Below are 14219 nucleotides of genomic sequence, written 5' to 3'. Positions count from 1 at the left end.
TCGTGGAAACAAAATAGCCACCAAAGCATGGGGGACGACTTCCTATTGGATCACCACTGGTGCCAGCTTTAAATATCAAGGAATAGAACGGCACAGAAAATGGAGAGTACCGGGGAACCCCACAGCTGAAAATTGCGCTGTGTAGTGCCGGGGAGAGGGGAGCTGATTCAAACACTAAAAAAAAAAAAAATTTAAAGTATGGATGGTATTGCTTATTTGTTATTGTTATAATTGACTTAAAAATGAGCAGTTATGCAGATTTCTGATAACTAAAAATATAAGTAACCGGTAACATTACCACATAATCTCGTTCGTGTCCTTTAGACCTTTGGCAGCCAGAGAATTGCATTGCAAACCGGTTGCTGGCCTTTTTGGCTGCCAAGGGGTGAATGGCGTCCTCTTGAGTGGAACACAAGCCACTGGACACAGACGTCTCTGCTTTTCTGCAATGGAATGTTGAGCGTATCTTTGTGTCGCCACTTAGATTAAATGTCTGATCAAAATATGATAGACAATTGCTGTTCTGTTGTTAAAGTGGAGGACAGTCTGGAGTGACCTCATTGTTTATGCAGTTGTGTATCATTTTTGTAAAATGACTCCGCCGTTCTTGTGTCATGACTACAAAATGGAATTTTGTGATAAGTGTTACACTACCATTATCTAGTGATCTCCACGAGACGGGCTGGTGACTTGGGGGAACATCATATATTTAAAAATGTGGTGCTTACAACTATTCGGCATGTTTTGAATCAAGTTGTCAAAATAAATCAGGTTTGATAAATGTCTACAAAAGCAGATAGTGGAAATGGAATCCAGTTACTTGCAAATATTATCAAGAGCAGCAGAGCTGTTGCCAAATAGCGACGTGATTGTTGAACTCTTCATACTATTACAGTGATTATCTTATTTGTTGGTTAATGGTCAGATAAAAATTGTCTTCGTACTACAGAAGGATGATAAAAATGAATACGTCTTGCCTTTGCAGAGAGACACAAGATTACATAGGTTAGAGCAGAAAGCTCAACCAGAAACCACTACCAAACAAAAAAATAATACTCCAATGTGGGGTGATCATCGTTTAGGAGCACAGTGGAGACTTTGCCCTTACCAAGATTGGTCATTGGCAGAAACAAGCCCATTCTATCGTAGGATAGGCAAATATCGGTGGACAATTCTTGAACTGAGGCATCCTTCGTATACAATCAACACCTTGCTATATCGGAAACCCACTGCCATCACCAATTCAATATATACTGTATATATGCACAATCTAAAGATGTACTTTGTATCAATAGCTGTTCCTTTACTTTTCAGCATTGCTGGAAGCGTTGCTGAAAGCTATGACACTGAAAGTGGGTTTGAGGATTCTGAGAATGACATTGCTAATACAGTGGTCCGCTTCACCACCAGATTTATTGACAAGGTGTGTACTGAAAGTGGAGTGACTCAGGACCATATCAAGAGCCTGCATTGCATGATCCCAGGTAAGCGTCTATCGTGACCAAAAGTGCAGGTCAAGGAAATAAGTTGTTGTTGTTAGTTCACCCTCATTGACTGCATAGGCTGCAACCACATCTGCAGGGAGCAGAACAACCGGGTGGGAAAAGTGAAATTCAAGCACGTTAACCTCGCAAATGAAAATCTACAGTCTGAACTTCCTCCAGCAGTAAATGTTTCTGTTTTTCCCAGCATTTATAGCACAGCTTTCTGTTGCATGATGTCCTTTATACCGAACTATTGGTCAATACACGCTGTATGCTGTTATTCTCAAAGATCTTTACTCAACTCGTTTCATGTTCTACGTATTTTGCCTTTACACCCCTTTCCCATTTCTGTGATTTCAAGGCATTGTGGCTATGCATATTGAAACGCTGGAAGCCGTGCATCGGGAAAGCAGAAGACTTCCACCAATAAAAAAAGTACGTTCTGTTGGTTAGGGCAGGGGGTACTCAGCTCAAAGACCTCAAGCTCCTCGCAGCAGGTCACGTTTTCAGGATATCCCAGCCTCAGCACAGGTGGCTTCTGATTGAACCGCCTGTGCTTGAAGCTGGGATATCCTGTAAACCTAACCAGTTGAGGGGTCTCGAGGACTGGAGTTGAGCCCCCCAGGGCTTGGGTTTTGCAATGTCTGATGAATATTTGTTTGTGGCTACGCTTAAAAAACTTCCAATTTCAATCAAGTGTCTTAAAACATTTGAACGTTTAAAAGGTTGGCTTACATTTTTACAAAATACTGTATAAGCCGCAGTGCAGAACCTATAAACAAAACTTTTGTTTTTATTGATATATGGAATTACTTACACCCCTTTGCACACTTTTACAACTTGCAAACGTAAAACCTTTCTCAGAGTAACTAGTTACACAACATTGACATCCTGCTGCGCTGAACTGTTAATCGACAAAAAAAGCACATGCAAGGCTTTTTTAATTATATGCCAAGAATAACTAATACATCTGTAAGCAAAAATCTTTCCAAAATTATTGAATTATTTGAAAATCTTCCAGAATTATTTCCCATGCTGGCGTATTAAGGTTTGACAGATGCACCAAATGCTTTGTGTACCTTGGTTTTTTAAAGATGCAATACATTTGTTGAACCAGGGGAATGGTCTGTAGTTCCCCAACAACTGGGTTAAAAAGGCTAAAAATAAAGATCATGTTATCCTAAAGGCCAACATCCCTTACAAGTAATATATAGGATTCATGCCTTAATTCTAATTTTCTGGCAGAGTAAAACATTCCTCTTGAGGTTTAGGGATCATGATACTGTACATCTTTGGTGTTTGAAACAAAGCCAATTCTTCACATTAACTTTGCTTATCTATCATTTAGCCCATATTATCTTGCGTAAATCCAGGTCTCTATTCTTTGGAAACCTCTGATAACCATTTAAATCGAACCAGAATACCAACTGCCCAGCTCATTAAATGCTTGCACAATATAATCATGATGATGTTTTCTAGCCCAAAATCCTGCGACCAGCTTTGCTGCCCGGGGAAGAGTTTGTGTGTGAAGCTTTGCGAGTTTTGCTCGACCCTGACGGACGAGAAGAAGCGACAGGGGGAATGCTTGGAGGTCCCCCCATCCTGCCAGCAGAGGGCGCCCTATTCCTTACTACTTACCGAATCATATTTAAAGGCACACCTCATGATCCACTAGGTACGCCACGACTTTAGTGTAGATGTCTGTTTCATAATTACAATATATATATTTTTTTTTAAAGCAAAACTCCTCCTTTTTTTTCACTATCTGAAGAGCAAACTGCTGCAATGTTCTGAAGTGTGAAACTGACCCATTAGTGTAACAGCTGTCATACTTTACATTTAAGAAGTAACCCATGCTGTTGCTCAACCAATAGTTTATGCACATGTACAGTATATTTACATTATAACTGGCATCTTGAGCTAGATTATGCAGCATGTGTTCTCAGGCAACCTAACGCATGGTATCCTTCTCCTGAGTCTTGTATTTAGGCCTTACGCCAAAGTAAGCCTAATCAACCCTTATTTGGTTTACGTGACACCAAGACATTAAGTTATCAGACCACCCAATCATTTTGTAGGGACGTTTCTCCAAGTCATTTATAAAGCTGAACAAATACATATTCGGGCCTCCTCCCCCCTTTCTCAGGAATTGGCCAAGCCGAATGTGTCTTATGCACACTTCAGAATTGGCCAAGCCCGGTGAGCATAGCTTCCATGTTAGTTGGTGCATGTTCTTGTTGTTGTATATAGAGCTGCCAAGTACCTTAGCTTTTAATATCTGGCTACTGCCACTGTAGATTTGGGAGCATCTGCAATACAGAGAAATGAGCCACAAAATTCGAGTAGCTGCCTTGTTTTAGATTATGGTCAATACTACAATCACACGTTTTAACATGCAATACTACATTGGAGTAGAGATTTCACAGTGTGGTCATTCCAAATCTATTAGTAAAATGAGTTCAATTGTTCTGCCTTTTGTGATGACCACACAACAATTACCTGTTGTTAAACCCCAGACCCTATTTGACACTTGGGTTTAATATTTAGGATAGCCTTATGTTTATTCCAAGCATTTTGAATCCCTTACTACATGGGTTCTCACCTCCAGTCCTCAAGACACCCCCCAACAGGTTAGGTTTGCAGGATATCCCTGCTTCAGCACAGGTGGCTCAATCAGTGGTTGTCGAAGACTGAGCCACCTGTGCTGAAGCAGGGATATCCTGCATACTGTCCTGTTGGGGGGGGTCTTGAGGACTGGAGGTGAGCACGCCCGACTTACTTCGCCTCTACCACCTCCAATATTACGAATTCAGAAGATTGATTCTTAAAACGTCTTCCACGCTACTCTTTTTGTGTATATATTTTATATTTTGAAAATAATGTCTACATGAAAAATATATATCTTGGAAGGAGTGGAATGCAGGCTTTGAGTTGTATTTTATATCAAACTCACAATTAAGTTTTCTTTCTTTTTTTTTTCCTTTTATCGCTGTGTTTTATGATGTAATAAAAAAACAACGGGAGTTTTTTTGGAAAAGCATGCAAAAAAAATCGCTTTCAAACAGATACATTGTTGGCTTGGATACTTTAACTTTGTATGATTAATTAGAGTTAGCTTACGCATCTTTTTCATATGAAACAAATTAGAATTAATTATCAGCGAACAAATCGGCTGTAAGTTAATATCCACATCTGGTGCACAATAATCTTTCATGTTTTTTTTGCAACAGATAAGTTGACAATGTGTAGATTTTCCTGCCAACTAAAGGATTTGTTACTTTTAAATATTGGTTTATTGGCAAAATTGAATACGAACGTCTGCTTGAAGGACGAATTCCAATGCAGAATAAATTCTGCCGTTTGTGTACGTTTTGGTATTTGTGTGTATTTATTTAGTGTGACCTTTCATACATTCTTTTTGTATACATTATCCAAGAACAGTTTGTACCTATCTTACCAAAAATAACATTTGAGAGCATTTAGGCCAATATTGACTGTAGTTGATCACTGTCGGAATGAAACCCAATTGTTAATTTGAACTGGGTAATAGTTTAACATGCTTGCGTTGCGGACACGGCTAAATAGCGATGTTGCATAACGCACATTCCTGAAGGTTTGTCCTGAGCAGGTGATCTGAGGCTTCCAAATTGTAGACATAATGGTTAGCAATGTGTTTCCAATCTAACCAGCAGTAAAGAGGCAGCATTACATGTGCTGTACCTTTTGATTAATATAAAGGAGCAGTTCCGCCTAGGTTTAAAAAAATTTTTTTTACAGAATGGGAACTGGGGCCCTACTGATCCAAAAGCCACCTTTAAAATTTCTCTCGGGAAACAAAATGGCTGCCACATTGCGGGCCAACAGGAAGCTGCAAAATTATCAGTTTGGCTTCCTATTGCACGGCTATTTAAATCCCCTTTAAACACCGGGAAGTAATACTGGTTATTTCAGCAGTAAAATTCTCTTGGGAACCGTGAGGGTCCCCGGAGCTGAAAATAGTGGAGGACCCCTCGGTTCCAATGCTGTTAACAAAAATAGAGGTTAGTTAGGGCTGATTGCTTTTAAGAGAATCCTACATTGCAGGCAAGACTATTACGTGTACAGTTTAAAGTGTGAGTGCTACATTTATTTTTGCAATGATGCTAATGTGACAATCCTATTTGTTTAATGCTTGGAAGTGGGAGAGCAGTCAGTCGTCCGCAGCGTCCCCATCGCTTCAATAACTCGAGAGAAAAAGATAAACGTCCAGAACCTGCTCCAGCAAAGTATGCAAGAAGGACTTCAAGTCAGATCCGCAACATTTCAGGTACACAAGATCTACCCTTCAAAATCTGTTTTCAGCGGAGTAACAAATAACTTGAAATTAGAAAAAATTTGAGCCCTGAACTGCATTGTTTACAACCGTGATTCCCAACAGATGGTTCGTCTCCAAGGGGTGCACGCAGAGGTTGCACAATTTAAAATAGTTTGGGAACCACTAGTTTAGAAGGTGTCTTTGTATTCTAAAGGCTGTTTGAGATTAAAGGGGCAGGCCCCTGAGAGAGAGTAGGGGTTAAATCCTGTGGTTATCTGCATTACAGATCTATATACAGTATTCTTTATTTATCACATTTTCTTTCTTGCAAATGTTGCCAAGATTGAATATACATTTCGAGTACAGCCGTTCCTATATGTAACAGCATGAATGAAGGATGATTATTAGTGCAGCAAAGGCAACTAGAAACAAAACTAAATATAGACCCAATAAACTTGAAATCATACAGTAGCGAAAAGCAATCCAACTCCCAGAGAGTTTGATATAGGTAGGTCTACAGGAGTACAATTAGCAACCCAATGTCCATATCTTCCTCTCTCTCCTCTTCCCCACCCGATCATTTACAAGACCACGATGGTCTGTCATGGCTATGTTGAGGACCCAGGCACTCTCAACATCTGCAGGTGTTCTATATTTGTAATGATATGAAGGAAATATTGCTGAGTGCCTGCAGCACCGTATACTGCGCTAACATGTCCTCTCGGTTTGCTTCATTGGGAACATGGCCATTGCTCCTCCCCTGTTTCTTCTTCGCCTAATGTTTTCCACTGTTCCCGTGAATAAAGAGGGCACGTCTGCACCAAGCCTTAGAGGAGAGGAGCAAAGGTTAGGCTAGGAGTGCTCAACTCCTGTCCTAAAGCCCCCCCCCCCAACTGTGCAGGTTCTCCCCAGCTTCAGCACTGGTGTCTTTGACTGAGCCTCTGATTGAGCCACCTGTGCTGAAGCTGGGATATCCTGTAAACCTGACCTGTTAGGGGGGCTTGAGGCCTGGAGTTGAGCAGCCCTGGGTTAGTGAGCAATAACATCATGTATTATGTAGTAATGCAGGCTGCAGTCATGTACATGTATTACCAATACTTATGTTATACTTGCAGTGATAATATCTGCGAGTGTGAATATCCGTATTGCATGCAATTCGTAATAATATGTCCATGTAATTAAGATGTTCGTTTATCTCAATAGATTAAAAATTGGCTTTCCACAAATTGATTTCTTTTAACATTTCACACTTACCATTCTAATGCCAAGCTTTGGGATTCTAAATAATTGTTTACAACACCGTATCTGGCTTAAATTCAGTTGTACTTGTTTAGTTGTCGTGACCTAACACCCTAGATTAATTATGTTCGTTATAAATTATATATTGGCAGGTATGTTTCTGATGATGTGTCTAATGGTAGATTGTAAATGTTGGAAACAAACAAAATGAGAGACTATTGAGGTGCACTCAACATTTAAGCTAGTTTATTTTGCTCCGTTTATTTCAACTTCGGTTGGGGCCTACGTTTTGGCTATTTTTTTCTCTTTTGGGGTAATACAGCTCAACCCCCTTATAACGCTGTGCTTGGGGTCCAAAGAATCACATTGCGTTATAAGCGGATCGCGTTAGAAATAATGTACAATTGTATGCATTGTACAGTAAAGTAATAAGATACCAATAACCGTGTTGTAAAGTATTCATAAATACGAAAATTGGGAGCCGCGCTTGCATCGCGTTATAAGCGGATTCGCGTTGTAATGGATCGCGCTATAACGGGGCTGAGCTGTACATTCTTTTGTTTGCCTCCGTATAAAACATGAGCCTTTCATGAGTATCCTGTTAGCTGTATTTTTTGCAATGTAGAATATTGAGATATATCCCAGCAGCACCACAGGAGAGAAAGGGCTTTAACGGCTCCATGTTCTGGTTGCAGATCAGATTAAAATCACAGGGAATGCTGAAAGAAACGAGTGCCTGATCTGTACATCAACATGGAAAGGTTAATCGCCAAATTATAGAGACCGGCAAAGGGAGAGGTGCACGCAAGAATGCCCAAATCCCTAGAGAACACACACACACACACACAAATATCACCGTACATTACTCAATCCGCCATCATTTAAATTGTCCCATCGTTGTGATGGAGAAGCGGGGGTCAGAATAAATTAATTGCATTATATTCCCAGGTGTCTCCCCAGTTTGCTTTTCTTTACTGGAAGAATGTTCTCAGATTAAGATAACTACCGTTGCCACATTTCATAATGCAATTGTGATCAATTGCTTCAATTAATATCCGGAAAAGTCCGCATGTGAAATATAAAGTTGGCATATCGGGTGGCCCTGGGTATTGTTCTTCACTTATAAAGCAAAGGCTTGTTTGGCATGTTTGAAGTTCTTTTAAATTGTTCGCACAATCTGTTTTCATTTTGTGAGGAATGTCTTTATTTACATATGAAATTGATTGGGAAAGGATATCTTCGGTCTGATTACATTAGATCTGTAATTATCTAACAGTGAGACGTATCTAGTTGATACACCAAGTTGTAGCACTGTACCGCAAAGAATAAAACGTTGCCATGTTTTGACTTTGTTGGTCCTATTTTGGGCTAGTCGCTGATATTTGGTTATAACTTGCAGGCTGTTTCTCTGTGTCCCTAAACTCGCGCACCATCCAGCTCTTACAAAGCTTAAATTCAAAGTCTGTTCTGATTAAAACAGTGTCAGTCTGTAAACCTTTTTATGGGTGTCTTCATTATTCAGTGTATCCAGTTCCCGTCTGTTTGGCAAGATGTACTAGTAGCATGAAAAGGGTCGCCCTGACCTGTACTAAGCGCAGACGTCAAATTCCAAATACAAATCCATACATATATTTTTGAGCCAAAGACCATACATCTCCCTGCTTGCGTCATCTTCATCATATTAAATTGGATGGTCGAACATGGCAACTCTGAAACAGCCTCTTCTCTGCCAGAAGCGCAGATGCGATGCTTGTCCCTCTGGCATGGAAGGGTAAATCCCATCACTGTTAAAACAATTACTATATAAACTTCATCCTCTGGCAGGTGCACGTGTAGTGCTGAATTAATCAAAAACTGTGAAACCCTTTATTTCATCAGTAAACAAACTGAATTGTAGCTCCATGCTGAGGAAACCTCTTGCCTTTTGTTTCTGTGCAGCTAATTAAAGTGGCATTTGATGAAGAAGTAAGCCCAGAGATGGTGGACCTGTTTAAGAAGCAGCTTATGAAGTTCCGGTATCCCCTCTCCATCTTCAGCACGTTTGCTTTTGCAGCAGGACAGACTGCGCCACCGATAATCTTGCCAAAGCAGAAAGAGAAGAACACATCCTTTCGGTAATCGCATCAATACATAGACAATGACAGCAGATGAGGACAGCTTGGCTTCCGTTAGTCTATTGATCCTGCTAACCTTGTTTGATTCCCTCATCCTAGTCCTATTATAATGCTTTTTTATGTCTTGGCATCCTCCGATGCTAATATCGATCTCTAATTCCTTCACTGGATTTTGCTCTCCAGAGCTCAGAATGCGGGAGCAAAGCCCAGTTAGAAGAGGACATCCACACTACATAGATATTTAAATATGTATATACAGTACTTGACATATGTTTAAAGCACGTTTATACATACATATCCCCAGTCATAAATGTGTTTATCTCTTCCTTAGCTGCTTCACCAGCCTGTGATTCTCATGTGTAAAAATGATCAAACAGTATCATGCTATTTGATTTTCTCTTTAAATAGTTTTGCTGTCCCCTGTATCTCAGGACTCTCTCTAAAACCATTGTAAAAGGGGCCAAACGGGCAGGCAAAATGACTATTGGTCGTCCTTACACTGCAAAGAAGAAGACTGCCACAATATTAGAGGAAAGAGGAAGCCGTTCCGGGGCCAACGAGGATGACGACATCTCTGGTATAACAACGAAATCTTTGTACTTTAACAAACTACACACAGCTGCTGGACACGCCAGTATCATTGGTTGCAATATAACACAACATACTGTAACTCCATACTATTCCAAACACGGTGGTCCATCAAGCACGGTATCCTCTCTCCCACAGTGACAAGTATTGAACATTTCAGGGTGAGAGCAGCACCCCAGTTATGTCCATGCTGCCAGTATCTATTGATGGACTTCCTCTCCATAAATAGATCCAGTCCTGTTTTGCAGCTGTTAATGCGATTTTACTTCCACAAGTTCCAGTGGCAGCGAGTTCCAGGCGCGAAGACAGAAAGTGCTTTCTTTTATTTATTTCATGTATGGAAGATGACAATGTCGGTATACAGTATGTCCTGCGTTTGGTTACACAGTGCTATCACAATCTAGCCTACCAGAATATCACATACGTTATCACAATGAAAACAACATGACTAACATATCGTCTCTGTGTTTCGGCTTCCCAATGGAGCCGTTTTATTACTTGGGAAAAGGCTTCATTAGGAAGGCGAAACATTGAGCTAGGAAATACACATTTATTGCAACATTTGGTGGGCCGGTATTTGTTACCCTTCTACGTAGTACAGTTTAGTACGTTAGCAGAAGCAAGTGCTCCGATCTTTTGGATTATTACAGATATTGTGTGCCCTGACTCCATTACTAAATAAATATATTTATATGTATGTACAATTGTACATTATTTCTAACGCGATCTGCAATGTGATTCTTTGGACCCCAAGCACAGAGTTATAAAGGGGTTGAGCTGTGTGTGTATATATGTGTGTGTGTGTGTGTGTATATATGTATGTATATATACATACATACGTGGGTGTATTATACACGCGTATCTTTGTAAGTGTAAATATGTGTGTGTGTATATATATATATATATATATATATATATATATATATATATATATATATATACATATTTACACTTGCAAAGATACGCACACATGCATATATACAAAGTGTATATATGCATGTGTATATATGCTTGTATAATACACGCATATATACACACGTGTGTGTGTGTGTACACATGCATATACACACATACACATGCATATATACATCGTGTGTATGTATGCATGTGTACGGGTATGTGTGTATTATACACGCATACATACACGAGTATATATGTATGTGACATACATATATACTCGTGTACTGTATATATGCATGCATAATACACACATATATACACATACACGTATACATGCATATATACACGTGTATATATGCATGTGTATTATGTATGTGTTTATATGCGTGTATAATACATGCATATATACACTGTGTATAATACACACTTATACACGTGCATATAAGTACATACATACACGTAAATATATGCACATACATACACGTGCATATATGCAAGCACCCACACCCATACATATACACACACATATATACGTACAAACATATATATACATATACAGAATATACACACACAAGTCAAATAAGTACTTTGTGTGGTGTTCATATTGTTTTTGTGCTTGGGACTTTTTAATACTGTAGCATAACAGATGGTTTTGCTCCATAAGAATGTAATGCCAAAATAGTGTTCTGCTTATAAAGACTCATTTCAATGTGTACCTTATCCACTGTTAGCCATTCATACTAAAGTAAGATAACTCAGCCATTTTACATCTGCTGTACGCCAATATTAATTGCCATTTACCTCCCACACAATTATTACAGTTGTTTGTCAGAAGAGGTTCATGTGTTATAATTATGATCCGTCATTTAAATCGGGGGGGGACTCAACACCAGTCCCCAAGCCCCCCAACAGGTCAGGTTTTCAGGATATCCCGACATCGGTACAGGTGGCTCAATAAGTCCCTGCTTCAGCGCAAGTGGCTCAATCAGAGGCTCAGTCTTTGCTGAAGCTGGGATATACTGAAGACCTGACCTGTTTGGCTGGAGGGAGGGGGGCTTGAGGACTGGAGTTGAGCACCCCTGATTTAAAGCAGCAGTCCTGGCTGAACCGGGGGTGGGGGGGGGGGGGGCTTTAGACAGTTTTAGATTCACATTTTGTAAGAATTAAAGTGATAAAATGTAAATATCTTTAAATTGGGAGAAATTACCAGTAACCAAACAATGTTGTTTTTTACATGGGCTGCATTTCATGCACATCTTTAAACCTCGCCTCTCTTTAAGTTTAAGGTGTGAACTTCTATGTATGTAATGTACAGTTTCAGATGACAACGAACTTCCAAGTGGAACATTGAAAGCATCTGAGAAGTCAACCATGGAGCAGTTAGTGGAGAGAGCCTGTTTCAGAGATTACCAGCGATTGGCACTAGGGACCATTAGCAGCTCTTCACGCTTAAAAACAGAGCATTTCAGGGTGACAGCACTCAATAGGATGTACTCCCTGTGCAGAAGGTTGGTGGTTTTCATAAAGGACCCGTTCCTGTGTTGTTGCAGTGGCTTGTGACGCATTGTTCTCCTGAATTTGCCTCCTGCAATGCGTCGGGGAATGAAATACCTGGAAATACAGGGTGTTGGGGTTTAACATGTACGTTATGATGGATGTACTTTGTCAAAACTAAATTCTCCCTGTGGCACTGCGAACCTCCCGTGCACAATTTAATTTTCACATTCCTGTGTGAAAGACACTCTTGACGAGTCACAGATTATACAGGTTTTTTTCAAACTGCAGTTTTTCCCTCAGTGTACTTGTGATAAAAGTAAGGTGTCCACCCTAATGATGCTGATGGATTGCAGCAACAACGCTTTAACACTTTGGCAGTTAGCCATTGTACTAAAAGCACTTTAGATAAGTGAGTTAGTTGTATACGGGGTGGCAATATGATTGTGCGAGGGAAGTACAAGAGTCCGAAATACAGCTTCCAGAAATGTTATTCTTCAGAGGCCAATTTGCCATTGGCAATGACCCTGTGTTTCACATGACCACGTGTAGTGTTGATTATATTGCAACATACCTGAAAGTGTTGGAGGAGATGACCTCTTTACTTTGTGCCAAGTTACATTACCTCTTGGGTCTATTGACAAGCGACTTTGTAGCACTGAGAATTTACTGAAGATATCCTCTACTTCTACTTAAACCTCTTTCCGTTCTTCTTTTTGATCTTGAAGTTACCCAGGGCTTCTGGTTGTACCTCAGTCTGTCCAGGACAGCAGCCTGCAGAAGGTTGCCCGATGTTACCGTCACAATAGACTTCCTGTCGTCTCCTGGAAAAATTCCAAGACCAACGCAGTGTTGCTCCGCTCTGGAGGTTTCCATGGAAAAATAGTTGTCGGCCTCTTCAAATCGCAAAATACGCACACTGCTGGTGAGAATACGCAAGTGCTTGAAGAAATCTATTCACTTGGTATTTTGTGCTCAACTACCATTCTTTTGAATTTGACCATCGGCCATTACAAAATCATGCTCCTGCCAAGCCCACTGGATAAACCGATGTCGTTCATCATCATTATTGATGCGATACAACCTTTGTCAGAGTTAAGGGACGAACCCCTCGAAATACATATATATATATATATATATATATATATATATATATATATATGCAGTGGTTGACAAATCACCAAAAAATCTACTCGCCACACAAAAAAATCTACTCGCCACCTAGTACCAAACGTGTGCTGCTTGGGCCAATATTTACTCGCCCGGGGGTTAAATCCACTCGCCCGGGGCCGAGCAAATGTATAGGTTTGTCGAACACTGTATATATATATGTATGTATATATATATATATATATATATATATATATATGTATATATAGCTATCAGTAGCACCGCTATTGAAAAATGAAGATGCACAAAATATTTAACCTTAATGTCAAACCTCCCATGTTATTTAATTGTTTAAGCAAATTATTACTAGTGTTGACTATTTTAAAATATTCCTGAACTTTATGGTTATGAGTTGTCTGTACAGTGACATAATAATATAACACATAATGGGAAGAAGCCCCAAAAAGCTTACACTCTTAAGTGGTAAGTAGGAAGAACGTACAGAGACAGTAGGAGGGTGTTCTGGTAAGTGCATCTGCAAGGGGCCAAGATCGATGAGGTGTAAAGTATCAGCCATGGAACTACCCATATGCTTCGTTAAGGAGGTGGGTTTTAAGAGGGGTCTTAAAAGTGGAGAGAGGGTGCTAGTCGGGTATTGAGGAGAAGGGAATTCCAGAGGGGTGGGGAAGTCAGTGAGAGAGGTTTTAGGCGAGAGAGGGCTATTTTTGTACTAGAAATTGGTGGATTGTTTTGTTATTTGAATTCGCAGCAGATTGGCCCATTCGTTTCCGCCGCGGATATCCACGGAACAGTCTCACAAAGGGAAATGTGCGGGGGGGGTCTATTACAGAAAATCCAAGTCCGCCAAACGGAATCCAATCCGATGTTGGATTTATGTTGAATCTGACATCGGATTCGATATAAAGATGTTCCGTGAACCGGATTTACGTAAATATCAGATAATCCGAGCACCACAGGTGGATTTTAAAGCATTCG

General features: G+C 40.1%; 1 protein-coding gene across 4 annotated transcripts in view; it reads left to right on the top strand.

Moving 5' to 3' along the window:
- SBF2 (SET binding factor 2) overlaps nt 1-14219 on the top strand; it is a 344966-nt gene that overhangs the window by 294487 nt on the left and 36260 nt on the right. For all 4 annotated transcript variants that reach the window (XM_075567087.1, XM_075567085.1, XM_075567084.1 and 1 more), the window contains exons 20-27: nt 1315-1484; nt 1846-1919; nt 2964-3159; nt 5663-5790; nt 8956-9131; nt 9563-9708; nt 11935-12127; nt 12842-13038. In XM_075567087.1, the coding sequence (XP_075423202.1) occupies nt 1315-1484; nt 1846-1919; nt 2964-3159; nt 5663-5790; nt 8956-9131; nt 9563-9708; nt 11935-12127; nt 12842-13038 (1280 nt within the window). The remainder of the gene's footprint in view (nt 1-1314; nt 1485-1845; nt 1920-2963; nt 3160-5662; nt 5791-8955; nt 9132-9562; nt 9709-11934; nt 12128-12841; nt 13039-14219) is intronic.

Source organism: Ascaphus truei, chromosome 12 (genome assembly GCF_040206685.1).
Source record: "Ascaphus truei isolate aAscTru1 chromosome 12, aAscTru1.hap1, whole genome shotgun sequence".
NCBI classification, from domain to species: Eukaryota; Metazoa; Chordata; class Amphibia; order Anura; family Ascaphidae; genus Ascaphus; species Ascaphus truei.
The sequence above is the reverse complement of the archived record's forward strand: the minus strand, read 5'-3'. Positions and strand labels throughout refer to the sequence as shown.